The 26,514-nt window shown below is 47.4% G+C and overlaps 10 protein-coding genes and 1 non-coding gene across 13 annotated transcripts; 5 read left to right on the top strand and 6 right to left on the bottom strand.

Moving 5' to 3' along the window:
* Positions 1-190: 190 nt before the first annotated feature.
* BDCG_17096 (uncharacterized protein) lies at positions 191-3,109 on the top strand (the record flags this gene model as incomplete). Its single annotated transcript, XM_045426254.1, has 10 exons — positions 191-499; positions 599-669; positions 725-805; positions 876-967; positions 1,192-1,262; positions 1,374-1,478; positions 1,690-2,214; positions 2,358-2,405; positions 2,458-2,722; positions 2,958-3,109. 10 exons carry the CDS (start codon positions 191-193, stop codon positions 3,107-3,109), a joined length of 1,719 nt encoding a protein of 572 aa, XP_045281204.1.
* A 459-nt stretch (positions 3,110-3,568) lies between these two features.
* On the bottom strand, positions 3,569-7,421 carry BDCG_05280 (tyrosyl-DNA phosphodiesterase domain-containing protein). The gene is made up of 8 exons (XM_045420954.1): positions 6,061-7,421; positions 5,764-5,955; positions 5,524-5,702; positions 5,357-5,468; positions 5,233-5,293; positions 4,894-5,168; positions 4,708-4,814; positions 3,569-4,562 (listed from the first exon to the last, which is right to left on the bottom strand). Exons 1-8 carry the CDS (start codon positions 6,928-6,930, stop codon positions 4,268-4,270), a joined length of 2,091 nt encoding a protein of 696 aa, XP_045276939.1. The 5' UTR covers positions 6,931-7,421; the 3' UTR covers positions 3,569-4,267.
* Positions 7,396-9,752, top strand: BDCG_05279 (flavin-containing amine oxidasedehydrogenase). Its single transcript, XM_045420953.1, has 2 exons — positions 7,396-9,205; positions 9,276-9,752. Exons 1-2 carry the CDS (start codon positions 7,973-7,975, stop codon positions 9,414-9,416), a joined length of 1,374 nt encoding a protein of 457 aa, XP_045276938.1. The 5' UTR covers positions 7,396-7,972; the 3' UTR covers positions 9,417-9,752.
* Positions 9,662-10,895, bottom strand: BDCG_05278 (oxidoreductase; the record flags this gene model as incomplete). The annotated part of the gene is made up of 2 exons (XM_045420952.1): positions 9,662-10,672; positions 10,752-10,895. The coding sequence occupies 2 exons, from the start codon at positions 10,893-10,895 to the stop codon at positions 9,662-9,664; spliced, it is 1,155 nt and encodes a 384-aa protein (XP_045276937.1).
* Positions 10,896-11,354: 459 nt separating this feature from the next.
* Positions 11,355-13,261, bottom strand: BDCG_05277 (vacuolar protein sorting-associated protein 45; the record flags this gene model as incomplete). The annotated part of the gene is made up of 3 exons (XM_045420951.1): positions 11,355-11,993; positions 12,064-13,089; positions 13,145-13,261. 3 exons carry the CDS (start codon positions 13,259-13,261, stop codon positions 11,355-11,357), a joined length of 1,782 nt encoding a protein of 593 aa, XP_045276936.1.
* A 223-nt stretch (positions 13,262-13,484) lies between these two features.
* Positions 13,485-16,861, bottom strand: BDCG_05276. Of its 2 annotated transcripts, none has more exons than XM_045420949.1 (6): positions 16,570-16,861; positions 15,891-16,461; positions 15,419-15,827; positions 15,008-15,362; positions 14,626-14,858; positions 13,485-14,500 (listed from the first exon to the last, which is right to left on the bottom strand). In XM_045420949.1, exons 2-6 carry the CDS (start codon positions 16,441-16,443, stop codon positions 14,071-14,073), a joined length of 1,980 nt encoding a protein of 659 aa, XP_045276935.1. In that variant the 5' UTR covers positions 16,444-16,461; positions 16,570-16,861; the 3' UTR covers positions 13,485-14,070. The 2 variants fall into 2 exon arrangements, with proteins under 2 accessions (XP_045276935.1, XP_045281203.1); XM_045420950.1 differs by having other exon boundaries at positions 13,568-14,500; positions 15,891-16,474; positions 16,570-16,840.
* Positions 16,831-20,187, top strand: BDCG_05275. Of its 2 annotated transcripts, XM_045420948.1 has the most exons (6): positions 16,831-17,288; positions 17,493-17,847; positions 17,951-18,088; positions 18,300-18,613; positions 18,710-18,974; positions 19,616-20,092. In XM_045420948.1, the coding sequence occupies exons 2-6, from the start codon at positions 17,633-17,635 to the stop codon at positions 19,767-19,769; spliced, it is 1,086 nt and encodes a 361-aa protein (XP_045281202.1). In that variant the 5' UTR covers positions 16,831-17,288; positions 17,493-17,632; the 3' UTR covers positions 19,770-20,092. The 2 variants fall into 2 exon arrangements, with proteins under 2 accessions (XP_045281202.1, XP_045281201.1); XM_045420947.1 differs by having other exon boundaries at positions 16,831-17,847; positions 19,616-20,187.
* Positions 19,209-19,324, top strand: BDCG_17095. The gene has a single exon (XR_006700908.1). It is a non-coding gene; the product is annotated as a 5S ribosomal RNA (ribosomal RNA).
* On the bottom strand, positions 19,898-22,758 carry BDCG_05274 (tRNA uridine 5-carboxymethylaminomethyl modification enzyme GidA). Its single transcript, XM_045420946.1, has 2 exons — positions 22,576-22,758; positions 19,898-22,507 (listed from the first exon to the last, which is right to left on the bottom strand). Exons 1-2 carry the CDS (start codon positions 22,680-22,682, stop codon positions 20,518-20,520), a joined length of 2,097 nt encoding a protein of 698 aa, XP_045276934.1. The 5' UTR covers positions 22,683-22,758; the 3' UTR covers positions 19,898-20,517.
* A 100-nt stretch (positions 22,759-22,858) lies between these two features.
* BDCG_05273 (1,2-dihydroxy-3-keto-5-methylthiopentene dioxygenase) lies at positions 22,859-24,824 on the top strand. The gene is made up of 3 exons (XM_045420945.1): positions 22,859-23,052; positions 23,150-23,521; positions 23,641-24,824. Exons 1-3 carry the CDS (start codon positions 23,023-23,025, stop codon positions 23,764-23,766), a joined length of 528 nt encoding a protein of 175 aa, XP_045276933.1. The 5' UTR covers positions 22,859-23,022; the 3' UTR covers positions 23,767-24,824.
* BDCG_05272 (maintenance-mitochondrial morphology protein 1) lies at positions 24,034-26,367 on the bottom strand. The gene is made up of 3 exons (XM_045420944.1): positions 26,295-26,367; positions 26,196-26,235; positions 24,034-26,126 (listed from the first exon to the last, which is right to left on the bottom strand). Exons 1-3 carry the CDS (start codon positions 26,308-26,310, stop codon positions 24,572-24,574), a joined length of 1,611 nt encoding a protein of 536 aa, XP_045276932.1. The 5' UTR covers positions 26,311-26,367; the 3' UTR covers positions 24,034-24,571.
* Positions 26,368-26,514: the final 147 nt, after the last annotated feature.

Here is a 26,514-nt window from a genome sequence, read left to right as displayed (position 1 = left end):
CAGTTCCCTTGGCGCTGTTGTTTTAGTTGATACGCGAACTGCAACACTTCCTCTCGTTACATCTACAACTACTTTTATCACTGTAGACCACACGTTCACTCTTACCCCCCCTTCACACACAGGACAAGCCGTTGAAACTTTGGTTATTGATGGTACTTCAACAGCAACTCTTCCTCGCATCTCAAAAACCATGACACTTACCACTCTAGGTTTAACTTTGACGCTTGCACCACCTTCCTTGACAAAAACAGATCTTCCCCTAAGCAGAACAGCTTCCATTACAGGTTCCAGTTCAACTCTGAGCCTCACGTCTTCGCGTGTAACCGAAGGAAGGGCATTGACCACAGAAAGTCAAATCATCACACCTAGGCCAAATATTTCTTCAACTAACACAGTTAGCAATCCACAGTTTCCCACCACGACAGCAAGCCAAACAAGCGACGTTGTGGGCCACCAGCCGCTACCCATATATGATGAATGGCCTTCCGATGCCGTTATTGTTACCGTTGAGAGAAGTTGAAGAACCTGAGCCCTCGGGCAGCGATGATGGCGGCGTTGTTATACCATGCATAGAAGCTGATATATCATTTCGTTTAAGATCTGCATTCGATTCGGCAGTATAAACATTAAGGGATGGAAGTTGAACCTTCCTAGCGGAATCTACCCTCAGTAAGTCTTCCCATTAATCCCGTGTCAATGAACAAAAACCGATATTTGACAATAGCGGGCGACCTCCATCACCGAATATCAAACTTCCACCGGGAATTAACTTCCAAGGCGAGCTTCCGCCATGGCCCAAGTTCACGTAAGTAATTACAGGATATGTCAATATCTTAGACTAATTAACTAACCTTCGTTCCCTTACTGGGCGCCAGCGTCGGGGCTAAGGGATTCCAACTTTCCCTAACCAGCCCGAACCTACTAAATGTGAGACCAGGACAGCCTCACTATGCTCAACCACCACATCGTATGTTGTGTCAGCAATTAAAGGGGCGTTATAGACGGTCTCTTCGCAGGCACTCTCGCCGAAATGCCATGAAGTTCGTGGCTGCTTAGTGACCGACTCAAACCAGAAGACGACTCAAACTAAAGCGGATGACTGTGTGATTTCAACCGTGACTGACGTAGCTGTCATATGCAGCGGGGCAGGAACGACAGATTGTTCTATAGAGACAAAAGTTCCTAAAACAGGATGTTCTATATCTCCGACCACAGCAACATTATCATGCACCCCTACCCCTACTGGGAAAGACCGGCGACAGGTAGGTGACAATTTGTGCGCGCCGGCAAGTGTGTATTATGCCTGGCCTGGTGATGGAAGAAACGTGGACCAAACTACTGCAATCTATACCGAATTGAAAATTTTTCTTCAGGTTGAGACAAGGATTAGAACCTTGGATACAATATCTATGGGTATCAACTTCTGGAGAGTATATCTCACTCCTAGTCAGGTCCAGCATGTCAAGGGCATACCGAATGTGAGTAAAAATGGTGCACTATGGCTAGATAACTCTGATTATTACAGGAAAGTGGAAAAGGAGAAGAGTTGAGTTATCGACAATAAAATCGCTAATAGCACTTAGACAGGTTATTGCAGTGTATCGCGAAGTTTTAGATGGCCTCAGAGGCAGGGACACTCTGACTCAAGGCACACTCCGAAAAATAACATATTATCGATAACAAAATAAGTACGTCATTGGAGGATTTGACGTAGGCAGTCAGATGTCTATTTGCTCTGCCAGATCTCTCCCAAATTGGGACCGTCCGTATATATTTGACAAGAGCACTAGGAAAGATATTCCTGCCTACATTGTAGATACTGGAGCACAAATTGATCACCCAGTCCGTATGCACACTCGTCGTGGTCTGTATGCCCAAAAATTTAACAATGTTGTGACAGGAATCAATCAAGGTGACAGGGCAGCTACAAGGGCCGAATTTATATACGCTTATGAGGACCATGACCATGCAGAGAACCTCGACCCTCGTGATGACGCGGGAATGCCACGGAATGGCATTTGTCCTCCTGCCAGAACTCGCATCCCGCACGGAACTACAATGTTAGGCGCCGTGATGGGTGCCAAGCTCGGGATCGCCAAGAAGATCAAACCATACATAGTACGCACTCCGCGAAGGGACCCTAGAGGCAGCAATCCCATGGCGGAGGATTATGTGCTAGGTTATCAAAGATCAGTGACCGCTATTCGGACAGTAGTAGGATCACGCGAGCAATCCTCTCGATGCCTTGGATACTCTGGGAAAAGGAGTTTATACAGACCCCGTTCAACGACCGCGTCCCCAATGATTTTGTTGTCTGTCAAAAAAAGGATATATGCCCTGCTTACTGATCTTGTTAGGAGAGGTATATTTCCGTCGCTGGCGCGGGTAATGTCCCTTCATCAATCGTAAGTACACTTTTCGGCTATTCACAAAGCATACTCTAACGCTGATATGTAGATCAAGGGATGGCCTTCCCTGTTTGGCGCTAACGTCTCAACATTGACTGAGGATGAACTACAAGGATGGCTAGATATTCCTCAGATATTAGTTGTCGGAGCCGTGGAAACAGTTGAAGGAAAAATCTCATCGAATTCGGGATGGGATAAGCGGAGACATATTCCTGACGTTCATGCGCCCGGTGTCGATATTATTGTGGCGGACGGGAATAAGGGGGAATGGGCTAGGAATGCGCATTACAAGCAATCAGATGGCACCTCCCTTGGTAAATCACAAATTTAACCTACTCTTTGTTAGCAATTGACTCACGGATGCCCTTTAGCGCAGCTACCGCTTATACAGCCGGCCTCGCTGCACATTTTTTGAAACTTCACGAGGTCGGCCGGCTTAAGCCCATAAGTCCCGGCATACAACTTGACATGAGAAGGGGGCTTAAAGACTATATCTGAACACTGGTGTGGCGAGAAGTTCTCATGGTGCTTTTGGCCCTGTACTGTCAGTGTGGAATGGTGCAGAGTGGAACGGCGTAGGCCACTTCCCTTACGAGTGGTCGATCTTTCAGCTGCGGGCAAATGATAAATTGACGGATCAATGCATGGCGGCAGCTACCTCAACTGGAGATCCTGCCGTACATAGTTCCAAAGCTGTCTAGTATCTCCAAACCCTGTTCTTCTGCCGGATCCAAGCTTCAGCGGCATTAATATAAATGTTCTCCAAACATGCAACTTCTTCTATCAGGAAGGGAGAGAGATGTTTTGGGGGCAAAATACGTTCACCACCTCGCACTCATTCATTATCATCGGGGATACGGCTCTGGTAAGCCCCAACCAACCGCGGCAAGTTACTGCTTAAGAAGGCCGTGTCCTTGCAGAAGGTGATGTTCAGAGCCAATTCATCGAATTGTCATCTATCGACGATCATGACATATTCCGCGACCAGGTCATTACGAAAAAACAGGTTCTTCGAACGCTGTTGGAACGTAGTTTGCGGGAAAAAGAGGTAGAACCCAGCGCTTGTGATACCTGACTTGAAGCCTTTCATAATACAATTCAAGCTGATGACTGATTTTTCTTTAAACCATAGGAACTTTTGATTCAAAGATACGGAGACTCAAGGCAAGAATTCGTTTTATCACTTACAAAAATTTGAAGCAGCGCATTAAGCTACAGATACGATCTATTATGCGGAAAGCATGACCGCAAAACAATCGGGATATGCGCTCATGGCATGGTAATACACTTGGAAATGGGAAAGTTAACAACAGCCAGTCACGATTCCAGCCTCCTATGACTTGGTGCCCACTGATTTCAAATTGTTTCACGGTTTAATCAACTCTATTTGCGTGTCATGAGATTTTCTTTTGTCCTGTTTCAATTTATTCACTCAATAATGCCACTGCCTGTCTTCTTTTTTTCCTGCTGGGGTAGTCACATGTTCTTCATTTTATCATGATCTGAACTGTCCAAGATAATAATGAAGTGGAAATTTATTGTCCAAGTTATCAAAGGTATTTCGCTTCGTCGGTTGCCTCAGGCATAGAGAATGTAAACTGCTGGGGAAAGGGGGCGAGGGATAGGCCGAAAGTCACATTAACAGCCACCCGCCATTGACCGTATTGATGAATAAGAAACACAGTGCATGTGTTATGAATTACGTTGCCGCTTTGCAGTCACTTTTTATATCGCCTTATATAACACCAAATTGCGAATTACCGTTCCTCAGATAGGGAAAGAACATCTCCAGTCGCTAAGAGACCGGAAGGAAGAGAAGGAAATAGCACCAAATAACCGACATTGTACAATCAAATTAATCAATCCTCCATATAAAAAAACGGTCTATTACGCCCGTGATATCTCGGTGCAGGAACAATCATCGGAACGGGAATTGTCGGCTCGAACACAGTAGTGACCTCTGACCCGTCGTCTGAGTTGGCGCTGGAGTCCTCCGACTCGGATTTAGCGAGGAGAGTAGCAGTTCTACCAGTCGACGGGATGGATGATAGCTTTCCTGCATCGTTGTGGCGAATGGGGATCACGACACCGCATTCCCAGTTTCGGCAGTTTAATTTTGGTTTGGTGGTTGAGCGGTCGAGGACGAGGCGGCCCCTGGATTACATAGGCGGAAACAGGCATTTTTGTTAGTAAGATTGTGGAAAGAGGCCCAAATAGGCTTTAGGAAGTCGGAGTTTGAAGTGTTGGCAAGGCGGGGGGATTACAACTAGGGGAAAATGGGATCCTGCTGTGTACGTACCAGGCACTTTCTGATAGATTTGCACTGCCAACGTATGCCCAACCAGCGTAGCGGGTGGAATTGTCCTTTAAGCTGGTGATGGGTTTCTCGGGACGGACGAAAAGTATCTGCAGGAGATCATGAATATTTTGGACAAATGTGTTTGAAAATATATACAAGTTTATCGTGGTAAATTTCCGTGCATACCTTGTTATGCATTAATAATCCCTCTCTTCGACTGATATTATCTCTCATTATGTCTTTCGGGAATGTCGCTGAATTATACCACTTTGATTGAAAGCATATCGTCCCAGCATTCTCCGCGCCGCCTTTGGACTTCCGAACCGTGTTAAGCGATGGAAAAACGACACGGAATTTGTCTTTCCACTTTCCACCGTCCGTTCTTTTGGTTACCACTCCCCAGTTTTCGGACGGGAACCTCTTGGATGTGCGAAGGGTCAACTCTTTTAGCCCGCTATCTCCTATATAGACCATTAGTGGAGGTTAAAATGAGATAATTTACATGTAGTTTAGTACTTGGTTTACCTTGTGCTGCAAGATACATAGATCGCAGAAATTGTTCGTTCAGTGAGCCTACTGAGGAAGTCTGCGCGGCCCGTTAGCCTCGTGCAATAAAAGGTAGAGATCAAGGGAGCATCGATGAGCGTACAACGTAGTCAAGGTTTATATCACGAGTGGTTTGAAGACCCAGTGCGGTTATGGCACTTCCAAGTCCGCACAGTCCCGTCTTTCTCCATTTCGGATCTGTGTGAGATCCGCCACTAAAAAATAGTTAACCTGATAGGAGTGTTTGAAAGGAGACCAGGAGATACATACATTGTGTGCACAAACGCGATATCCTTCGTAGCGCTAAAATCGAATTGAAGCATCTTCTTTATAATTTGGTCGTGTAAATTAGACGCCTGAAGGAAGTAAACTAGATCATCGAGGAATGATGTACCAGGTCCGTTGGCTAAATCCGGTGATTTCAGAGGTAGGTCGATAAGAAACACAATCTGAGAGATTAGAACCACATAAACGTTAGAGAATGAGATTGCAAGTAACTTAGGTCCTTACATTTTCCATGACCCCCCCCTGTTCGCCCCAATCAAATGGGACGAGGTTCGCGCTTGGTACTGCAATTCGAAGGTAACTGGGATGAAAAAGGAGCATGAGCTTGGAATGCATGCAATTCACTTGCGGCTCCATGGGAGGAAAACAAAGTCTGACGGATCCCATTGATTTCGTGTCATTCTCAAGCTCCCGTTTCTATTAATAATGTCAGTGGTGTATAATAATAAACATACTATTGACTTTGGAATAATGCCAGGAGAGAAAGGGTAAACCAGATTAGCACAATGACATGGGTCATACTTTGTCTTCTTCCTTCTCTCCCATGATAAGGAGAAACCTAGTCTGTTTAATATCAAATTTCGAAAACATCCAATCCACATTCCACATGTAAGAACTCAGGACGGCGAGCTCAAGGTCCGATTTCTGTACCACTTCTTCAAACTTGATATCGTCGCCTGTCCTATCATAACCAAAAGCCCAGGTCTTCTTGACTACACCATTCGGGAACTGTAATGAAGTAGACGCCAATGGCAGTGGTTGTGACAGAACTCCAGATTTTGTAGTCTCTTTGTTTCTGCTCCGCTCTGCATTTCCAGGTAGATGATGGCCAGGCATTTCAGCTCCAACAGCGGCATCTTCGTTCTTGCTTCTAGTCGCAGCAAGTTTCGATGCAGGAAGCTCGGATGTACTTGAAGCCTTCCGCTTCTTTCCAAGTCGCGCCAATCTTTCCTCCTCCATCTTCTTGCGATCCATCCCCAAAATACCCACTAGAGAACTTGATTTTGTGGAGCCAGGCGCCGCATCATCTGGAGATGTCTTCTCTCCACCCCTTTCAGCCAGGGCAGACGGTGCCTCCCCCTTTGCACCGGTACTTCCCGAAGAATCGCGCCTTTGTAACGATAACTTAATCGCTTCTTCAAGCTCCATGTCTGAGCCCTCAACCACTTCCTTGAACGACCCAGCAGAAGCTCTTGCTAATCTTTGGGGATCTGACTGCGAAGAGTCGCTTGAGTCAGACTCAACTGTTAGATCAACAAAATTGGACTCGCGAGGTGGCGCTGCGGATGCTGCTACCGCTGGTGACTGTCTTGCTGCGTCCAATAACGATGCGCGGATGGCAGCTCTCATAAGTTCATCCTCATCATGACCGTAAAAGTCATGACTATCCATCGCGTAATGCCGTTAACATATGGTTGCAAAGGGTGTTATTACTGTCACGAGGCTCGTTGTTGTTTTTGTGTTGAGGAAGTGTTTAAACGATAGTGAAGCGAAATGTCTTGAAAGAATCACTCTGTATCTCACAGTCTTGAAACCTTGTGTGTCTGTCCAGAGTAGGGGGGTAGAGTGAGTCTAAGGAAGCTTCCCAGATACCACAATCCGCTTAAGGTCCTTTGTTTTAAACCATATCAGTCTGTATCACACCCTAAATTGCTAACCACATCTATCTGTTTCCTTCTCCTCGTGCCCGCTTTTCTCAAGGTGTTAGTTAAATCAACAAAGCGAGACGTAGAAGTTGTTGGACGGTAGGGGCTATAGGTAGTGTGCTTCCACTGTAAGTACCTAGTTACCACTCGATATCACGTGGTTTGGAGGCTCCAGCTGAGGTGGTCCAAGCTCCCAGCAACCAACGAGCCTATTACTACGTCTTCATGACATCATCGTCGTCGGTCTTACAAAACACGACAAGCAAAATCGAACGAAATAAAATGTTTTCTTTCATATACCCTGATCATATTTCAATTAATCGTGAAAAGCTTACAGATTCCAATCCCAGAATGGGAAAGCACACCGAAAACAAATCGTCACAGAACCTAAGTAGCCGACTGCAAACATAAGGCGCAACATGGCGTTCAAAGCGCAATCCACTACTGACAGGCAAAAGGTGCTTATAATTGGTGCCGGAGCAGCAGGAATGGTACGCTAATATCCCAGAAAGAAAGAAAGAGACGAAGCAAGCAAGCAAGAGAAATCCATTCCCATTCCCACTCAAACTCCCTTGCCCAATCCTCTCCCTTCCCCAACCGCGTTAGTCGGGAATAGTAAAAAGGTAACCAAAACATTCCCAATCACACAAAAATTCATTTAGTCATGCGCAGCAACTCTAGCCGAACATCCCAACAGATTCGATGTCACGATTATAGAGCGCGCCAGTGTCCCTGGGGGTGTTGCGACGTCCTTATCGCTAGATACACGCCTGTACGGAGCAGATTGGATGAACAATGGTGTCCAGGGGGGGCCAAGCCTATTCCGACACACCTTCAAATACCTCCGGGATTATGGCTTTGAGCCAAAAGAGATGAAGTTGCAGTTTTCGTTCGGGAAGGGTAAGGAAGATTTCTGGACGAATGTGTTTCCGACAGCGCTGATTGAGAAACACGCGGACGAGATTAGGAGGTTTGGTACGGCGCTTGAGATCATTAGGAAAGGCGGAGTTGCGCTTTGGGTATTGCCTGTTAAGACATTTCTAAGCCTGTTCCGGTTTAGCAAGGAATTCCGGTACAAGATGGTTATTCCTCTTGCCTCGGTCGTGCTTGGAACGGGGAATCAGACGGAAGATTTCCCATGTGGTCTTCTCCAACAGCTTTTTTATGACCCTGGAATGAAAGTGTGGGATTACGACCCAGTATCATTCGTACCAAATCTTCCAAGCATGTTTACCTTCCCCAACATGCGACTCTTCTACCGCGACTGGGCGATTGGCCTATGCTCCAATGGGGTCAGGATCCGCTTAAATACTGAGGTCACTAAGATCATACGCAGAGATCGTCACGGCGTCGCTGTCGAGACGGCACGGGCTAACAGCGATATATTAAGTGGCAGTTCAGTACGTCGCCACACCAGCATCATTGAGGGTTTCGACAAGTTAGTCCTCTGCATTCCCGGGGACGAGGCGAGTCGTCTGTTGGGCAAAGGGGGAACCTGGAAGGAAAGGCTTATCCTTGGCAGTGTCAAGATGTTCAACCGTCTCACTATCACCCATTCGGACTCTGCGTATATCAGAGAACTCTATGAAACTCGCTTCCGAGAGGAGCTGTGCGCGCCGCCCCGGACGAAAGAGCAGGAAGATCAAATATCCTTTGCAAGAGGTGCAGCAGGCGAGCAGCCTGGGTTCAGGCCAATGTACTATACCCGTGCTTACCCCGAACAGAAAAACAAGATGGAGCCGGGATTTGATTGCTCGAATTTCCAGTATCAGTTCCAGCCAGATATCAGATCGGGGCAACCCGCGCTGCCTTTTGACCGTCACGTTTTCCAAAGCCATTTCTTGGATGGTAAATTGAAGCATCTTTGGACGGCTAATAAGATCGACGAGAGCAGTATCATCGAACGGAGATGGTGGCATCAGCTATCTCCCCGCTGGCAGCACTATGTTAGGGTTGCTCCGGCTATACGGTTCATCAATGGCAAGAAGAATACATATTTCGCAGGATCATGGACACTTGTGGTGAGACCATGTCAAACTCGAAGCATATATATGAACTATAGGCCGTCGTGCGCTGACAGCACTGACACAGGATATTCATGAGGTCGCATGTATATCTGGCATTGCGGCAGCGTATCGCCTTGGTGCGGAGTATGAAAATTTTGACGACCTTGCTGCATCTAATTTTGCAAAGTATTTGAAAAACGCTCATGGGGTTAAATTCGGAAGGTGAATGGGGGAGCAAAACATGTAGTGAATTTTCAAATGTTATCTGGGGCTTCCATCTTGCTCACTTGTGTGACCCACGAAATTCGTCTATCCTGAATCATGATGGTCAACTCGTCATATGTAATATTATTAGGTGCGGACTTCGGTCGAGTTGATTTACTGTAGTCCCGATTGTGAGAGCCGTATCGACAGAAGCTCGAAAATGATAAGCACATTAGCACAAATGTAGCCACGATCGTCAACAATAGATCATTCCATCATTGGCACGTCATGCGACATCAGGTTATCCTCTCCTTCAGTTTTCAGGTTAATATCATTAGTACCCGCAGCTTCCTCCTTCGAATTGGTAGAATGTTGCTGCTGTGCATCACCATCAGGAAGCGGGAAATTCAAATGCTTCCAATCCTCAATCTCCTCAGTGATGCATTTCAGCCTATCCCTAATACTCTCCACAGCGTAGCTGCCAAGAAGGAGACGTAATGGCGGAAATGAGCAATGAGCAAGTTGCCAAACCAGTTCAGCGGCTTTTACCGCGCTTATAGGCTGCTTATCCCCCATCCACTGGATGATCCGTCTAGCATGGGACGCGGGAGCCGTCGCTGAGCTATACGGGTCGCTTGCTGGCTTTATAAGAAAGTGCCCGAACAATGGGAGTGGGGAGGAGTGCGATAAGTCCGGTGCAATGGAGCCCGGGGGAGATTCGGAGGGATCAAAATCGTCTCGACGCATGTGTCCCGGCTCCACCAGCGTGCATTTAATATTAAACGGATCAATCTCATAGAGCATACTCTCAATAAGCCCCTCCACAGCATATTTGGTCGCGCAATACGGTCCCAGCCCCGGTACGCCAAGCGATCCCGACGTGGAGCTGAATATCAAATACCTCCCCGCACGCCGCTGTCGGAAATACGCTAGAGAGAGTTGTATGATATTCAACGTGCCGGTGAAATTGGTCTCGAACTGGTTTCGGATGTCGTATTCATCCTGATCCTCGCAGGCGCCCACGACGCCGTAGCCGGAGCAGTTGACAATGCAGTCGATGCGGCCAAAGTGTTCGATGGTTTTGTCGATCGCGGCGCGGACGGTTTCGCGGGCCCGCACGTCACAGAGGAGGCCGATGCAGTTCCTATTCTCGGAATGGAGGGCTTCCATGCTTGCTGGGGAGCTCTCAAATGTGCGTCCGACGGCGGCAACGAGGTCCCCGTGGGCTAGTGTGCATTTGACTAGCGAGCGGCCCATGTGGCCTGTTGCACCAAATATCTACAGGTGAGGTTTTGTTTAGCAACCACTGTAAAAGAGCAGCGAAACCCAGACATATCGTCAGTAGGGGCAAACGTACCAGCCATACTAGCTGCTTGGGAGGATTTTGAGGTCCTGGCGGGTCTGTTGTTGCGGGTAAATGTAGACGGGCGTCTTGCGCTACGATAGTGGAAGGGGAGCGCGAATTGGCTGCGCGAAAACTTTCGCGGGGTCGCGGATCCATAACGAATCAGATTTGTGGAGGGCGGGGACGAAAAAAGGTATTGTTCGTACAATTAAGGCCAGGTTTCAAACTGCGACATTGTTCACCGACCGCTAAAAAGACTTATCTGGAATATTTAGCAAATATGAGCTCCGTGGGCTGTGTCGATGGTTTGTTCCGACGGCCCAAGAGGCCTACCTACTATGGTATGTATGTTTCTCCCGGCGGTAGTTATTTAGCTGGCTGCTACAGTACAAAAACTCCACGTGGTTGGTGGCTCTAGTTAAAATTTAGGAAATAGCCTACGGAGTAATAAAAGTTGATAATGATTTCATGTGGAGACATCGACGGCAGTTTCCGACGAACTAAGCTGCTACTTTAAAGAAAAATACACTGATGATATAAACCACCCTAATTAATTGACGCCATACCGGATGAAAAAACCTCATTTCAAATAACAAAACCATGAGCTTAACATAATCAACGACCAATTTCCCTCCGAAGCCTTCCCTCGACTGTGGTCGGCGGGGCTTCAGGCCAGTTACCAACAGCATCATCAACCTCTTCAAGGAAGCTAGCACTATTATGGATGCAAGTGGCCCCCAGAACAACACGGACGCCAGGGGAACTCGCATTGACCTGCGCCACCATCTTGGCTTCTTCGTACGTTGCTCCTCCAACCATGAATACGATTATATCCTGAGGTTTGTCCCGAGTGTGTCCGCCTCCTTCGAGGAAGGGGTATTGGAGCTCCTTCAGGCGGCCTTTGATGAGATTCTGGAGAGTGGACTCTAATCGCGGAGAGTGCTGGGTGTATACATTCTCGACACCCTTAAGTGGTTTAAACCGGTCGCGAGCGCCAGAGAGAAAAGATGCGGACTCGAATAGATCTGAGAATCCACCAGCAACTGGAGGTGCTTGGAGTGAGTGATGGTACGCTAATAGCTTTGGGATAATATTAATTCTATGCGGCGACACGTCCCCCGCGGCTGTAAGTAGGTCGATCAAAACTGGCAACGCATTCGAAGGCTGTTTTTCATAACGGATCGCATATAATGCGACTAGGCGGATTTTATTATCCGCTGTGACTGATGGAGATTGAATCAACCGTTGTAGTGACTTTGATGGTCAGTATACTATTATCTCATATGCCTGCTAGATCGTTTTGGGTACGGGATAGAGAACCAACCTTAAGATCATTCGCGTGGTTATCGTTACAGGCTAAGCTCTGTTCGAGTTCGCTCACATCCAGCAAGCTATTCTCACCTACTTTTCTGCTCAATTCGCTAACTAGTGTCACATGTTTGCTGACATTGCCCGAGAGCTTTCGGAATTCGGGGTAGTCCTCCACAAATCGCTTCATATCCGCAATAGACTCTATACTCATAGTGCTTTTTGTTCGAGATTGGTATTGTTCGACGTATTCCTTAATATTCCCGCCCAAGTCGCCGAAATTCTGGTACATATTCTTCTTGAAAAAGGGATCCTGATCTTGGGATATCACAATTTCCTTAAGTTCCGGTCTGATGTCTGGAACATTGCTCAAATCAACCCTTCCATTATCAATGCCAAGGAGCTCATGGACCATGGCTTGATAGGTCCACTGGTTTAGTAGTGGTGTGATAGGGTCGTCCCGACGGTCGAGTATCAGCAGGATGGGGGGGGTATCTGTTTTTTGGAAATTGAACAGTTGCTCCTCTTGAGTGAGCTGATATCGGACTTCAGTGGCAAGCTTCTTAGTTATGAGGCTGTTTTTCTCGTACCGAATCAAGGGGTTCTTCTTTAAGGACAATAAAAGTGCGATAACTCCCTCCGTCGCTCGCTGGAGAGCGTCTGAATTCCAGATATCTGGACTCTGGCTCCATATCCTTTGCTTCGGGTACCCCATACCCAAAGAGCAAAGGTCGGGGTTGATCACGGAGAAATCGGCAAAATACTCCTGCACGGCCTTAACAACCTCATGACCATCTGCTTCTGCCAGCCTCTCCAGTGACGATTTGCGGACAACGTTGCTGAAGTAGAGGTAGTACTCGCCATACTTGGGTTCCCGTAATTCATCAATAATAAACTGTATGGAATCAGGAGAGGGGCGAACGAAGCACAGGCATCGCAGGTGTCGCATCTTCTCGCGACTCTGGTTGTCGAGGCGGTCGATCAAGTAGACCTCATGGTTCAGGAGAGCGGACTGGGTCATGGCAGTGGAGACGATGGGTACCTAGGAAGGTTGTTAGCCCTGCCAGTCATTGTAGTTAGAAGGTCGCGTCTCCCACGGTCTCACTATCAAGCAATAATATCTTCATCTTAGCGGTGGAAGATCCGGTCGCAGATGAGTCCCCGACGGAGACCATCTTCGAGATGTAGCCGGACACAGCAGAGACGACATCCATTGCGACAGCGTGATTATCGAACGAACCGACACAGGGAAATCTGCGAAAGGCTTAATAGCGAGGTTTAAGCCCCTCCCGTAGTACGTCGAGCAATTCGTTCTACTGGTCAGGCAAGGCGTTAATGTGCAATGTCAGTCCAAAAGCATGTTGATGCTGTTTGATGCCGCTGTCGTCACTGTCTGGTTTAGCCAAGCATGACTAAGGAATGTATCACGTGAACATATTGCCCGTCAAAAGTTCCAGAAGGGGAAATGGATTCACTCCTGAATTCATCTCCCAAACTTCATTTGTACGGCGTAGCAGATTGGCAAATCATTATGGCGCGACGTTATTCCTTTTTATCACAGGAGCTCTACACTTGCAGCAAGCTAGGGTACAGACCGCGGAGGCCACTTGAACATAGCTCCCCCAATCCTGTCCGCCCAAAAAATATGCGCAGAACCAACGTATTTTGTCACGAATAAGCTGGAGTATACCCAGGTTTCCTTTTACTCGAGATAGTATCTGACTTTCATCGTTGTTGCTTTCGCATTAACGGCCGGCCCATATATATAAGCACCATGAGATAAATAAATTGACGTAGCAGAAGATTTCTAATATCGTCCAAACAAAAGCAGTTCACTCATTCTCTTTTTAGATATCTAACCAATTGGCCAAAATAATTGGATAATATGGATATCGCCCGCTACACGCACTGGCTAACCGCTGGCCTACCACTAGCAGTATCGGCCCTGCAACAAAAAACAAAGGTGAATATAATCTCAGAAACCACATTTGAGGTACTCTCGTCTCTGGAAAAATAATCCTTACTATTTCCCAGCATCATCTTTCAAAGCCACAATCCTGTTCAATATCACCTTATCCTCAGTACTATCACTATCGAGCGCAAAATACGCAACCCGCATCCCCTGGAAGCGGACTGTTTCGGGATGAACAATCGACCCATCTGCACCGACTCCTCCTGCGCCACTGATGTCATACTCTTCCGTCTCATGCTTTTCCGGGTTAGAGAGCTTCTCGCCTTCCTTAGCAGGCCAAGGTGCGCGACTTTTAACTTCAGGGAACCCAATATCGATCATGGCATCGCGGTAGATCTCCATAGAGTTGGAATTGATATCTGCTAGGAAGCCGTCCGGGTGGCTCTTGGGATCTTCGGAGTTGAACAATCGATTGATGACGCGAACCTCAGCTTTTATAGGGCTGGAATGCTCGGGGGAGAGAGCGACCCAGTGTATGAATCTGCAGATATTGTTAGAATTAAATATTATGGTGCTCTTTTGCGTAAATTTATTTTGGGTTACTAGCCACACAGCAATACACGGCGTTTACTGGAATATCAAAATTTGTGGACGGGGATGGATTACGTTTTGGGTTTCTTAGGAGCGGATCCCTCTTCCGGTTTCTCATATTTCGCGTGAACACAGGTTACTAGCCCAGTTTCTGGATCCTTCTCAAAGGACATTGCCGTAATTGGGTAAGGCACTTTCATAAGACCAACGGTTTTCCCAGGGGCTAGTCGGAAGTAGTCCGCCGAATCAACTTCTCTAAAATCAGTTCTCTCGATATAAACTGTCCGCGTAAACGGGACCTTGTGAACCTAAGTAACTGCTGTCAGAATGTGAAACTTGCCATACGCGAACCGTAGTCTTCTTTTTTTCTTTTTTTCTTCTTTTTTCTTTTCTTTTCTTTTCTTTTTTTTTCTTTTTTTTTTTTTTTTCAAAAATTTGCGGAACGGGTTCAACGTACTCCAAACGCGGGATCTTTCGAATAAGGAAGTTCGACCATTTCAAGGTAATCTTCAGGGAGATCATCGATGATAACTTTGAGCGGTTCCATGACGACCATCAATCGTGGAACGGTCGTCTCGAGATACCTTCTCACTGATTGTTCAAAGCGATGTACTTGGATATTTGTCTTGGCTTTGGTCACTCCAAGCTCGTTCACAAACGAGAGAATAGCTCCGGGAGGCACACCCCGACGACGTAGACCAACGAGGGTATACAAGCGAGGATCATCGTATCCTCCAACGTGTCCTCCATCGATAAGCTTCATAATGTCCCGTTTGGAAAGAATCGTTCCCGTAACATTGAGGCGGCCGTATCTGTAAATATTGTTAGAAGAAGTGGTTAATTCCGAAAAGAATATGAGGAGACTAACTCTCTTTGCATTGGTCTGTATACTTCTAATTTGTCGCAAAGCCACTCGTAAGAAACTCGGGACTGCTCGAATTCCGTTGTGCATAAGGAGTGAGTAACGCCCTCAAAGCTATCACAGAGACAGTGAGTAAAATCGTAAGTAGGGTATATTCTCCATTTATCTCCAGTTCGGAAATGATGTCTTTCCTTGTCGTCGATGACACGATATGCAAAGAGATCCCACATTTGGGGGTTGCCATCTTTGAGGTCCTGCTTCATACGCAAAGCAGCTTCTCCAGCCGCGTATTTGCCATCACGCATTGCTCGGAATTCCGTCAGCGATTCCTCAATAGGACGAGTCCGATGCGCACAGGCAAATCGAGGTTTACCTTCCCCCTCTCCTCCGCCTCGCTGTGCTTGGATTTCGGCCTCTTTTTCAATTATTAGAATGCATTACCTATCAAAGGGCAGTTATGTGTAAGAAAAGGACTTACTGTTGCAGTGACAAACATATGCGCCATCCCGTCTGATTAGGTCCTCCGCCAGCTCATAGAGGCGATCAAAATTGTCACTGGAATATGTGACCTTGACTGGTGAGAAACCCAGCCACCGGACAATATCTTCAATCGCAATAAAATATTTTTCCTCTTCGCTCTTAGGGTTCGTATCATCAAATCGAAGATAGCAGTCTCCTCCATAGAATCGCGCGAAACCAAAATTGATCGCAATGGCTTTTGAGTGTCCGATGTGAAGGTAGCCATTTGGCTCGGGTGGGAAACGTGTTACAACTTTCTTAACATACTCAGAACCGATTGGCCTTTCATTATAGACGTCGGCAAGGAATCCAGTCTTAAACATTGAGTCTGGATCTTCATTGAAAGCTATGGCAGCTGGCTTCTTCGCCTTTGGCGGGGTAGGGCCCTTGGGCGGTTTAGGCGCCTTGGGAGCTTTTTCTTTTCGCGGTTTTTGAGCATTTGCCGGTGCCTTAGTGCGATCAGGAAGGTCGACCGGAGTGTCCATGTTTTCTAGCTTTTGTTTGTCGGTCATGATGCTCCGTTTTGGCGACTGTGCAGTAGAACTGGAAGTGTTAGCAATGGGAAGCACTCAACTACTTGGCCGGTTTACCAGGCCTAGCAACATTATTCACATTAATAGAATAAGAAACAGTCATACCCTGTAGTTAATATTAATATATTAGTTACTAATCTGAGTGCGGAGAGTGTAAATGTTGTGAAGGCGGGGGAAGTTCTATTAGGACGTGGATGTTGGAGGGACAAAGCAAGCAAAAATAGTGGGCTAGGGCAATCACTTCCTTATCGATAAGAGATGACTCAGGGGCCGGCTGGCGATAGTCACAAAATTAGTATAAAAAATACGAAATTCTCCGGGAATATCAGCGATAGGATATATATTCTAGATTTTTTTGTAGTTAATAAAAAAGCGCAATATATACTTCACATACAGGAAATGGAGGGAAGTAGTAATAAATATAGGATCTGAGCTTGGGAGAGAAGTATAAATCACGTGATCGCATACCTCTGCTGTCAGGACTCCGGAAAAACTAACATCCGGGCATAAATTCAAGCTCCAAACACCTCTTTTGCAGAGGTTGAGATAAAAACAAAACATCCTTTTTTGTCTTCCTACCCCCTTAGTATCTGCTTGCTGAGCCTGGAAATTCCTATACCTGTTACCAAATTACCGAATTAGTCCGGCTTCATCGTGCATCGGTCCAGTTCTCAGACTCAGCTCTCCGTTCACCAGCCGGACCTAGTTCCATTCCCAGCCCAACCACTCCCTATACCCTATACCACCTCTTCCTGACCTCCTATTTTCAACTTTACTTATTGCATAGAGTCTTGTCGTTCTTGTTTGTATTGTTACGTCTTTTTGCGCGTCTATACCATTCCAGTCGTGGCGGAGTTGGCTTATCTCGTTTCCTTTTTTTGTTCCATTTCCTCAAACCTGGGGAGGTTCTCTATAAAGAAGCCATTACAATCTGATTACAATCCCACAAGGGCACGGGGTATGTTCCAGTTATAGTATTGCATCTGTTCTGGACTAATATATTCCCCTCCGCCCTTTCAATATACTAGTCGACCTGTGGGTGTCACCGCACAATTCTGTCACCTACCACGGTCAACAGCCAGACGGGCTGGGAAAACAACCAACTCATCCCCAGGGAGATCTTCAAAAGCATCATTTGCATAGAGTGTTCGTCTGTTCAATAATCTACATGATGGCTGGCATGGCATTGTCCCCCCTTTCATGGGCATCTCGAATTAGCTCACGATCACCCTATCATTTTCGGGAGTCGGCATCTACTCTTTGTGGTCTTGCAGGAGCAAAGAGCGTGCATTCACTCTTGATTTGTGCATCAATCCGGAATTATTGTTCATCGCCGCTATCTCCTGGACCCATCTTCTCCAGGGGTTCTAGATATCCCCAAAGGTCAGTTTAAGCTCTTCTGGAGCGTTTCATGGACTATTTCCTTTGTATGCATATGGCGCTTGGTGCTTTTGTTCCATAATTTATCTAATATGAGCGTTGCTAGAAAATGCTCGACCCTTGTTTCAACACCAATGAATCGTAACCAAGTAGTTCCGTTAAGTTGGACATCGTCGGGGCGAAGACTTCTGAGCACAGAGCCGCCGTCAGGTAGAGGGAACGACGACAAAAATCAAGACAACACGTAAGTAACCTTCATGATTTTTCACGAGCTTCCTTTTGAATTACTGTGCATGCCCTTGTGCCTACGTGATTGTTCTGACTACACCACTCGATGTTTTGACAATACGGTTGACCGTAGTTTTTTTTTTTTTTTTTTTAAAAAAAAAAGCTTCAAATATCATGTCCTATACTGGCGACATCAAATATCGGGGAATTAACTTCAAAAATTGTAGCCCGACATCGAAAACTGCTCGCCTACTCTCCCGGATTCCCCTCCCAGTTCACGAAAACATCTATACGATCCCCAATATTCTGACGTTCTCCCGCCTAGCAGCTGCACCCGTAATTGGGTATTGCATCCTGCATTCGTATGACATAGCGGCGCTTTCACTTTTTGCCTATGCCTCTGTCACGGATCTTGTGGATGGCTACATTGCTAGAAAGTTTAACCAGCAAACTGTGGTTGGGACTGTCATTGATCCGATGGCAGATAAAGCTCTCATGACAATAGGGGTTATCTGCCTTGCCCTCAAATCAGCTATACCCGGTATTCATTCCACAGCTCCCGCCTTTCAAGGGAGTTTCTACGTATCAAGCCAATAGAGAGGAAGGAAACACTAACATGAAAATTGAACAATCACAGTCTGGCTAGCCGGCCTCATTCTCGCACGCGATGTCGGACTAGCTATTTCCGCTATCTACTACAGATGGATCTCGCTTCCACCGCCCAAAACAATGGCGCGATACTGGGATTTCTCCCTGCCGTCGGCCGAGGTGAAGCCGACTGCGGTATCAAAAGCGAACACTGCGCTACAGTTGCTGCTTGTTGGGTCTGCCATGGCAATGCCGGTCGTACCAGAGGCGATCTCATCGGCCTGGAGTTTGCATGAAGGAATGACCGGTTTACAGTTAAGTCGTCCATCTCGTTATTTCCCATATTGTCAATGTTGGAGAATATGACTGCAGATTTTTTTATTTTTATTTTTATTTTTATTTTCCTTTCTGCAATCGTTCCTCCTCCCTTTTTTTCATTTCCTTCCTTTGGTATATTCCCCTTTGTTGTTGCCATTTGGTTTTCTTTTGGTGAGAAACGATTTGGAAAACCCGCTATAAATTGGCTATCCAGAAGGAAACAAGCACATACGACCATAGGGAGTGGAAAGCAGGGCTTCCCGTCCGCTCAGCCGTACTTAAGCCACTCGCCGGCCGGTTAGTAGTTGGGTGGGTGACCACCAGCGAATCCCGGCTGTTGTATGTTTTTTTATATGTCTAAATTTATGTTTTTGAACATTATTCACTTCCGCCATCTTTTCATTTCCCCCTTATCTATTTCCTTGTCCACATCATTTTGGTTTCGTGGCTTGTTATTCCTCATTATTGCTTCGGTGGTGGGTGAACTCTCGGTCACGTGCCATGGATTTTTGCTCGCCTGCCTGCCACAGCCTTTTTTTCCCTACCAATTCGTCCAACGATTCGAATAACTTCGGTGCTATTTAAAGAATAAAATAATATCCATTTGGAAACTAACGAACTATTTTCTTACAAACAGATACATTGTCGCCGGTACCACCGTCTGGTCAGGGGCCAGCTACATCTACTCTAAAGATGCTGTCAAGATCCTCACCGCGGAGGAGATTGAAAAGAGAGCAGAATTGAAGAGGAATAGTGAGGAGGATACGAGCAACAAGAATGAGAAGGACTAAATGTCAGCCGGAAGGTTGGGCAGACGTGCGGATATGTGTCCCGTCCCATTTACTTCCCTTTTCACTATGCTGGGGCCAAGCGAGGGCAAGGGATAATTTTGGCTAGATACTCATATAAATAAATACGTTGTATGTATAGTTATTTTGAATTTCATTATAATACTGTAATATCTACGTGTTTGGTTGTGATGCACTTGTATATCATTGTATACTTGTCCTATGTTTTGCCAGGTGCAGGATAGGTGTGGGCCGCAATATATATATGGAGTTCTCCTCTCCGACAGGAGCAGCCAGCTAACGCCCAAGAAACTGGCAATAATCTCTCACATATTATTTTATATACCAGCCCGAAGTTATAAACGATAGGGATTAAAAGTAATGGTCAAAATAAAATAATAAATATACTTTTCCAACGCCATCCATATCTTCCATCGGGTAAATAGCAGAGAAATAAGCCGCCAGAAAACTACATCACGCCAAATGTATGAAGGGGGAATCCCAGATTTGGCGCCCTCTATGCACCCAAAGACATACATATATGCAAAAGATCTTCAAAAAGAGGTATACCATAATATGCATCCGTCCACATAAGAAGCTAAGTACCAAACGCCCCGAGACAGAGTGGGGAAAACTTCCATAGCTCGGATAGAAGGAAATGACGCAAGGGAAATAGCGTTTTGTACATGTACACGAATAAAATACAGGGATATATATATAGGAAAATCCTCCCGAGACACGATAGACAGGATCATATCGAAGACGCAACCCTAGTTGCTTCATCAGGTACATTCAAATCTTCTCCAGCTTTCAATTGAGGATCTTCCCGAATCTGGCCGGTCGTATTTTTACGAACGTATACCAACAGCTTCAATGCTGCAACAGGTGTCATCCCTTCAATCCTGCGGGCCATACCTATACTCTCCGGCCGGACCCTCTCCAGCGCCGCCCTCTCCTCAGTGCTCAAGCCAGTGATTAGTGAATAGTTCATATCCGGCGGCAGTAAAAGAGCCTCATCCTTTTCGAAGCTGCGCGCCCTAGCTTCGTGCATTGTTACGTACGGTGCATAGCGGCCCTCGATGGAGACGCGGTATTTTATCTCCGGCGGGAATGAAGAGGTTGTATATGCCTTTCCACCCTTTGACGATGGTGGCTCGATGTGAGGGATGATATCGTCGATAGAGACGTCTCGTAGGCGGAGTAGATCAAAGGCTGAGCGGGGGTTGTGGTCGCAGTGAACGGCGAAACCTTTGCGTGCCCATAGGGTCGATGGGAATTTGGTGTTCTCGAGTAGTGTTTGTAATTCTGTGACCTGTTCCTGGACTTGGCTGAAGTGTTCCCAGCGCTTATCACCGACGGCTCCAACCTCTCGACCGCGGGCGGTGAGGCGTAGATCTGCATTATCGGAGCGGGTGGAGATGCGATACTCACTCCGCGAGGTGAACATTCGGTAGGGCTCAGAGACGCCCTTTGTGATGAGGTCATCGATCATGATGCCGATGAAGCTATCCGAGCGGGAAAGAGTGAATGGAGGCTTTCCCTTAGACGCTAAGCCGGCGTTGATACCAGCTAAAACACCCTGTCCTGCAGCTTCTTCGTAGCCCGTAGTGCCATTGACCTGGCCCGCGAGATAGAGGCCGCTGATTAGTTTAGTTTCTAGTGTTGGTCGTAGCGAGCGTGGATCGACGTAGTCATATTCTACTCCGTAACCAGCCTGGAGCATATGGACATTTTCTAGCCCGGCAACCGTTCGAAGCATAGCAAGTTGCGCATCGGCGGGGATTGTCATCGAGATGCCATTTGGGTAGATAACTTCATTTGGTTCAAAGCCCTCGGGCTCCAGCCAGATCATATGTCGCTGTTTGTCTTTGAATCGGATGATTTTGGACTCGAGGGATGGACAGTATCGAGGACCTTTCACCGTCTCGCGAATGTGGATGGATTTGTCAAGGTTGTCCCTGACAATCTGATGCGCGGCCTCATTGGTATAGGTAGACCAGCAAGGGAGCTGGTCCTCATCATTGACATCTACTCTCTTGTTTAGATACGAAAATGGAACGGGTGGAGAGTCTCCTGGTTGGACTTGTAAGTTCGAGAAGTCGATCGTCTTCTTGTCAAGTCGGGGAGGTGTTCCTGTCTTTAGTCGACCAAGCTTGAATCCGGCCTCACGCAAGGACTTGCTTAATCCAAATGTGGCTGCTTCCCCCATACGGCCTGAGGGGAAGGATTCAAGCCCAATATGTATCTCTCCGCCGAGGAATGTGCCTGTTGTAATAATCACACGTCCAGTCGGTATCACCTCGCCAGACTCCAGTCGTACACCGACAATTTTCCCTTGAGACCCCTCAGGTGAGTGATCCTTTGAAACAATAATGTCCCCCACTTTGCCCTCAACAATGCTTAACCCGGGCGTATTGCTCAATTCTTCCAACATATTTTTCTGATACAACACACGGTCGATCTGGGCTCTGGGACCCCAGACAGCCTCGCCCTTGGACCTGTTCAATATCCGAAATTGGATCCCAGCCTTATCAGTAACCTTGCCTGCCACTCCATCTAGCGCATCGATCTCCCGTATCATGGTCCCTTTGCCGATTCCGCCGATACTGGGATTGCACGAGCATACGCCGATGTTCGAGCGAGAGGGCGTTACGAGGGCGGTTCGGGCTCCCAAGCGGGCAGCAGCAGCGCATGCTTCTGAACCAGCATGGCCGCCTCCGATGACAACAACATCGTAAGGTCTAGAAGGCAGCTATATTTTAGTATATTTCGCACAATCCACCGCCGGGATATCACTGGGGGAACTGACTGGGCATCTGAGTTCACAGTCGCAAATGTTCTGACACTTCGAGAGGGTCGTGGACGAGAAACACAGGCCCAGCGGAGTGCTGTAAATGGCCGTGTTCTCAAATACATCGTAACAGTCCAGCAGAAATAAATCCAGATACACTGCCAGAAACCTGATCCATCAGCGCAACCTCGGTGTAAATCAAAAAAGTGTAGTAGCACGTGATTTATATTAGTTGATTTCCAAGAAAGCTTATTAATGTTTCGTAAGGATCCACTAGCCAATCAAATATCACCGTGAAGATGTCCCCTCGCGATCTGATAATTTAGACTCGATCGATGTATATAAAACATTCGTCTTCCGCCGTTTTCTATTCCAACTTTCTTTTTTCATTACCATTTACCTTGACTGTCCCGTATATATTTATTCTGGATCTACTGTACCTACCATCTATCCTAGGTTCCTAAGATGAAAGCCTACTGGTACGATAACCTACCTGTAAGTTTCCCCGCGTCTGGTGCCCCTCCATCCCCCTCATCACCCCTGTTTAGCTGACCAAAGTTATATCTAACCATGCTAACCTACACTCCTACAGGGCGACCAACGCCTTCCCCATGACTCCGGCCGCCCTGTTGATGCGTCCTACCTCGCCAGTATCGGCGTCCTTTACCGCCATTGTCCAACCATATCTGCTGTAGACGCCCTAGCTGAGGAACGTGGTTACAAGAACCGTGATGAGATCACTGTGTCGCCCGAGAAAATGGGCGACCTATACGAGGATAAAGTGAAGATGTTCTTCCACGAGCATTTGCACGAGGACGAGGAGATTCGGTACATACTTGACGGCGAGGGGTTTTTCGATGTCCGCAGTCAGGATGATGAGTGGGTGCGCATTCGGCTAGGGAAGGAGGATTTGATTGTGTTGCCGGCGGGCATCTATCATCGGTTTACGACGGATGAGAATAATGTGAGTACTTTGAATTGTTGAGAAATTTGGGAGGCGAAGTGGATGCTGAAAGTAAGGGCGGTGGATTGCGGGATATGGATATATGCTAACCGTACTAATTAATTACCTTGACAAAACAGTACGTGAAGGCCATGCGTCTCTTCCAAGACGAACCGAAATGGACTCCCCTGAATCGCGCGCCGGAACTGGATGCAAACCGGCATCGAAAAGCATACATGGAAACTCTTGCTTCCGCGTTCTCTTAATCCTTCGTTGAAAATGCGACGCCGCCGCTCCCTCATACGCTTGATTCCATTTCTTGTTTAGAAGAAGGGAGAAGATAAATGGTTTTCCTTTCACTGAACCTATGGCCGTGGCTATGACGCTAATGGGACATATTTAACTGATACTGATCTGTACTACGCCGTTCCGGGTACGTTTTCTGCCCACATATGCAGGTATCTTTGCTTGCTTGCGATTGGGGTTCATCCATCTGCATGGCCGGTAGGATGAATGGATGATGTGTATGCTGTCATGATTTATTCTATTTTATTTTAATTTTAATTTTTATATTTTAAGGGTGCATTTGCAATACTGTAATGACGACGTTTTAGTATTGTGATGTTTGATGGAAAATGTGGGTTTTTTGCGCTGAGGAACTCCCTAGCGGACGGCATATATCCCCTTTGGTAATGATTGTATTTTTTCCCCTTGGTTGACCCTGGTTGCTTCCGGGGTAAAAAAAAGGTGACAATGGACCCAAGCGGGTGTTAATTCAGTTATTTAGTTCAGGTATAATTTATTCGGGATAATGAAGGATCGTCCTGATTTGTTTACTGCCGTTCGCATGAATCGCTCTATTTGGAATGACAGAAACATCGCAACAGAAAGACCAATGATTAGATAGCTATACAAGCAAGAAGAAGACACGGAATACACATAGGAAAAGCTGCCAGATACCTGCCTCCATCTTGGATATTATAAAAGGAAAATCGTATGCAATATCCCAACACGTATGCAAATTTAAGTAACCCCCGTTTCCCTTGTGTCTTTCCAAAAACCTTAAAACACCTATGTCACAACTACCGGGTCTGGCATCGAACCTGGTATCGCAAACTGTTCCTCGCCGCCCCTCCCACCGCCTCCTCCACCACCCTGAGCACCACCATACAACGCTGCACCCGCACTCTGTCCCGGCCCAGCGCCAACCCCACCATCCCCATGTGCATTATGCCGATACCGCAGCCCATCATATCCCATCCCCCACCCCGACGTCCCTCTCATGCTTCCACCACCACTTCCACCAACTCCCCCTCCCCCTCCCCCTCCCCGAACCCCCACACCATCCCCACCAGCCGTTCCCGGAATATCAGCTGGCGCTGACCCCCCTGCCCCAGCCTCAGTCTCCTCCTGACTCCCCCTCACCCCCGTCCTCCCCATCCGCGGCCAGATATTGGGCAACCCCACAACTTGCACGCGCGGTTCGACAACCCGCTCTTCAAACCATGCTTGCACGCGCGCTTCGACGAGCTGTGCTACCTTGGGCACGTCTTGTAGGCGGCTGCGGGAGCCGATGAGGGAACGCACGGAAAGGTCTAGGCGGTAGTCTGGTAGGAAGGAGAAGGCGAGGCTTGTTTTGGGGATGCCGTGGGGGAGCTTGGCGTGTGTGTCGTTGTCGTCGGCGGTGGCAGCGGCAGTGGCACCGGCCGTATTTGTATTTGTATATTTGTGTTGGTGAGGTGCCCGTTGCCTAGCGCTCTGTCGCTCAGGACTTTGGTGGTCGACGGCAATGTTTTCTGCGCTGGCTTCCTTTGGCGGGCTTGGGGATGGGGACATTGTTTGGTCTGAGGTGCCTGGGCCGGGGACAAAGGAAATGCATAATGTGCCGGAGAAGCGGACAACGGAGACGGCGAGGGCGACGGGGAGGACGGCGGAGAAGGGCTTTGGGTAGTTTAGAAGGAGGGAGGTTTCGACGGCGAGTGAGAGGTTATCGTCACTCAGATCGACGTCCATGAGTGCTTGGAGGCGGCCGCCATCTGAATTTGGGTCTTCAACGGCGATAACTCGACAGTTGCTGAAGATGGGGAATTCCTCTCCTAATGATATATCTGTCACCTTGATGCTGTCGATAAAGGAAGGCTTCTTTTCCGGGTTGTTTAGCGCTTCGGAGAGAGAAGCGAGGATGGAGGATGTAGGTGAGTCTTTGAGGATATATGCTGTCTGTCGATACTGTGCGATAGTCTGTGCGATCAGAACATTGAACCAATCAAGAGATTCCGGCTGATGGGAAGAGTGATGGGGGCGGGATCTGCTATGCTTGGACGTGGGATTCGTGGGCGTGGCGCTGTAGTACGTCTTTCGAAGGATGGAGCGGGTGTTTGTAGAGGAAGAGGGGACGGGTCGGAGTATATTGGATGTCGAGGGCTTTTCTCTCAGTGTCCGTGGACTAGAATCTGCAGATATTGAATTTAGGGAATATGACCGTCGGTGAGAGCTCGTGCGATTGGATAGGCCGTTTCGAGAAGGATGCGGAGGAGCTTCGCCGAATATGAAGAATTTGATGAAAGCTCCGATCAGCAGGACTACAGAGAGTTGGCCGACAAGAAGGCCTTGAGTAAAAGAGAGTCTATTCAGGAGACATTAGAATGGTTAGAGGACGCTTCAAAGGGGTTGGACAGACTGGGAATACACGTACGAAGGCTGCGTCAGAACGGGCGGCGGCGGTTGAGTTTGATCTGTGGTGGAGAGGGTTAGCTTAGGATAGGATGATTGCGAGTGCCCGGTGGAGACCAACTTGAAGGACCTGCCATTTCTAGAGGGATATTAACAGCGACCACCGATAGCTACACGATTCCATGGCTCAATGGGTAGTGTGAAGCGAGCTAAGGCGTAGTTTGCGTGCTGGTATCTGGTATCAACCTGCTATAAAATAGTCGTGGGGATGGAATGATGTCGGCGAGCGGGAAAGCCGTTATCAGATCGATCTTATCTCAAGTTGAGTTCTGATCTCGATC

Source organism: Blastomyces dermatitidis (assembly GCF_000003525.1).
Source record: "Blastomyces dermatitidis ER-3 genomic scaffold supercont1.5, whole genome shotgun sequence".
NCBI classification, from domain to species: domain Eukaryota; kingdom Fungi; phylum Ascomycota; class Eurotiomycetes; order Onygenales; family Ajellomycetaceae; genus Blastomyces; species Blastomyces dermatitidis.
The sequence above is the reverse complement of the archived record's forward strand: the minus strand, read 5'-3'. Positions and strand labels throughout refer to the sequence as shown.

Coding starts and splice junctions, on each gene's coding strand:
- BDCG_05272 (XM_045420944.1), bottom strand. Junction 26,127..26,195: donor CCCGTTCTGACGCAGCCTTC/GTACGTGTATTC, acceptor TCTCCTGAATAG/ACTCTCTTTTACTCAAGGCC.
- BDCG_05274 (XM_045420946.1), bottom strand. CDS start 22,682: ATGTATTTGAGAACACGGCCATTTACAGCACTCCGCTGGGCCTGTGTT. Junction 22,508..22,575: donor ACTGTGAACTCAGATGCCCA/GTCAGTTCCCCC, acceptor GCTGCCTTCTAG/ACCTTACGATGTTGTTGTCA.
- BDCG_05279 (XM_045420953.1), top strand. CDS start 7,973: ATGAACAATGGTGTCCAGGGGGGGCCAAGCCTATTCCGACACACCTTC. Junction 9,206..9,275: donor CAGGATCATGGACACTTGTG/GTGAGACCATGT, acceptor GCACTGACACAG/GATATTCATGAGGTCGCATG.
- BDCG_05276 (XM_045420949.1), bottom strand. CDS start 16,443: ATGACCGACAAACAAAAGCTAGAAAACATGGACACTCCGGTCGACCTT. Junction 15,828..15,890: donor ATATGTTTGTCACTGCAACA/GTAAGTCCTTTT, acceptor TAATTGAAAAAG/AGGCCGAAATCCAAGCACAG. Junction 14,859..15,007: donor CGAAAGATCCCGCGTTTGGA/GTACGTTGAACC, acceptor GCAGTTACTTAG/GTTCACAAGGTCCCGTTTAC.
- BDCG_05273 (XM_045420945.1), top strand. CDS start 23,023: ATGAAAGCCTACTGGTACGATAACCTACCT. Junction 23,053..23,149: donor ACTGGTACGATAACCTACCT/GTAAGTTTCCCC, acceptor ACACTCCTACAG/GGCGACCAACGCCTTCCCCA. Junction 23,522..23,640: donor TTACGACGGATGAGAATAAT/GTGAGTACTTTG, acceptor TTGACAAAACAG/TACGTGAAGGCCATGCGTCT.
- BDCG_05275 (XM_045420947.1), top strand. CDS start 17,633: ATGATGGCTGGCATGGCATTGTCCCCCCTTTCATGGGCATCTCGAATT. Junction 18,089..18,299: donor GACAAAAATCAAGACAACAC/GTAAGTAACCTT, acceptor CAAAAATTGTAG/CCCGACATCGAAAACTGCTC. Junction 18,975..19,615: donor GAAGGAATGACCGGTTTACA/GTTAAGTCGTCC, acceptor TCTTACAAACAG/ATACATTGTCGCCGGTACCA.
- BDCG_05280 (XM_045420954.1), bottom strand. CDS start 6,930: ATGGATAGTCATGACTTTTACGGTCATGATGAGGATGAACTTATGAGA. Junction 5,294..5,356: donor ATATAAACCTTGACTACGTT/GTACGCTCATCG, acceptor CGGGCCGCGCAG/ACTTCCTCAGTAGGCTCACT. Junction 4,815..4,893: donor GATTATTAATGCATAACAAG/GTATGCACGGAA, acceptor GATCTCCTGCAG/ATACTTTTCGTCCGTCCCGA.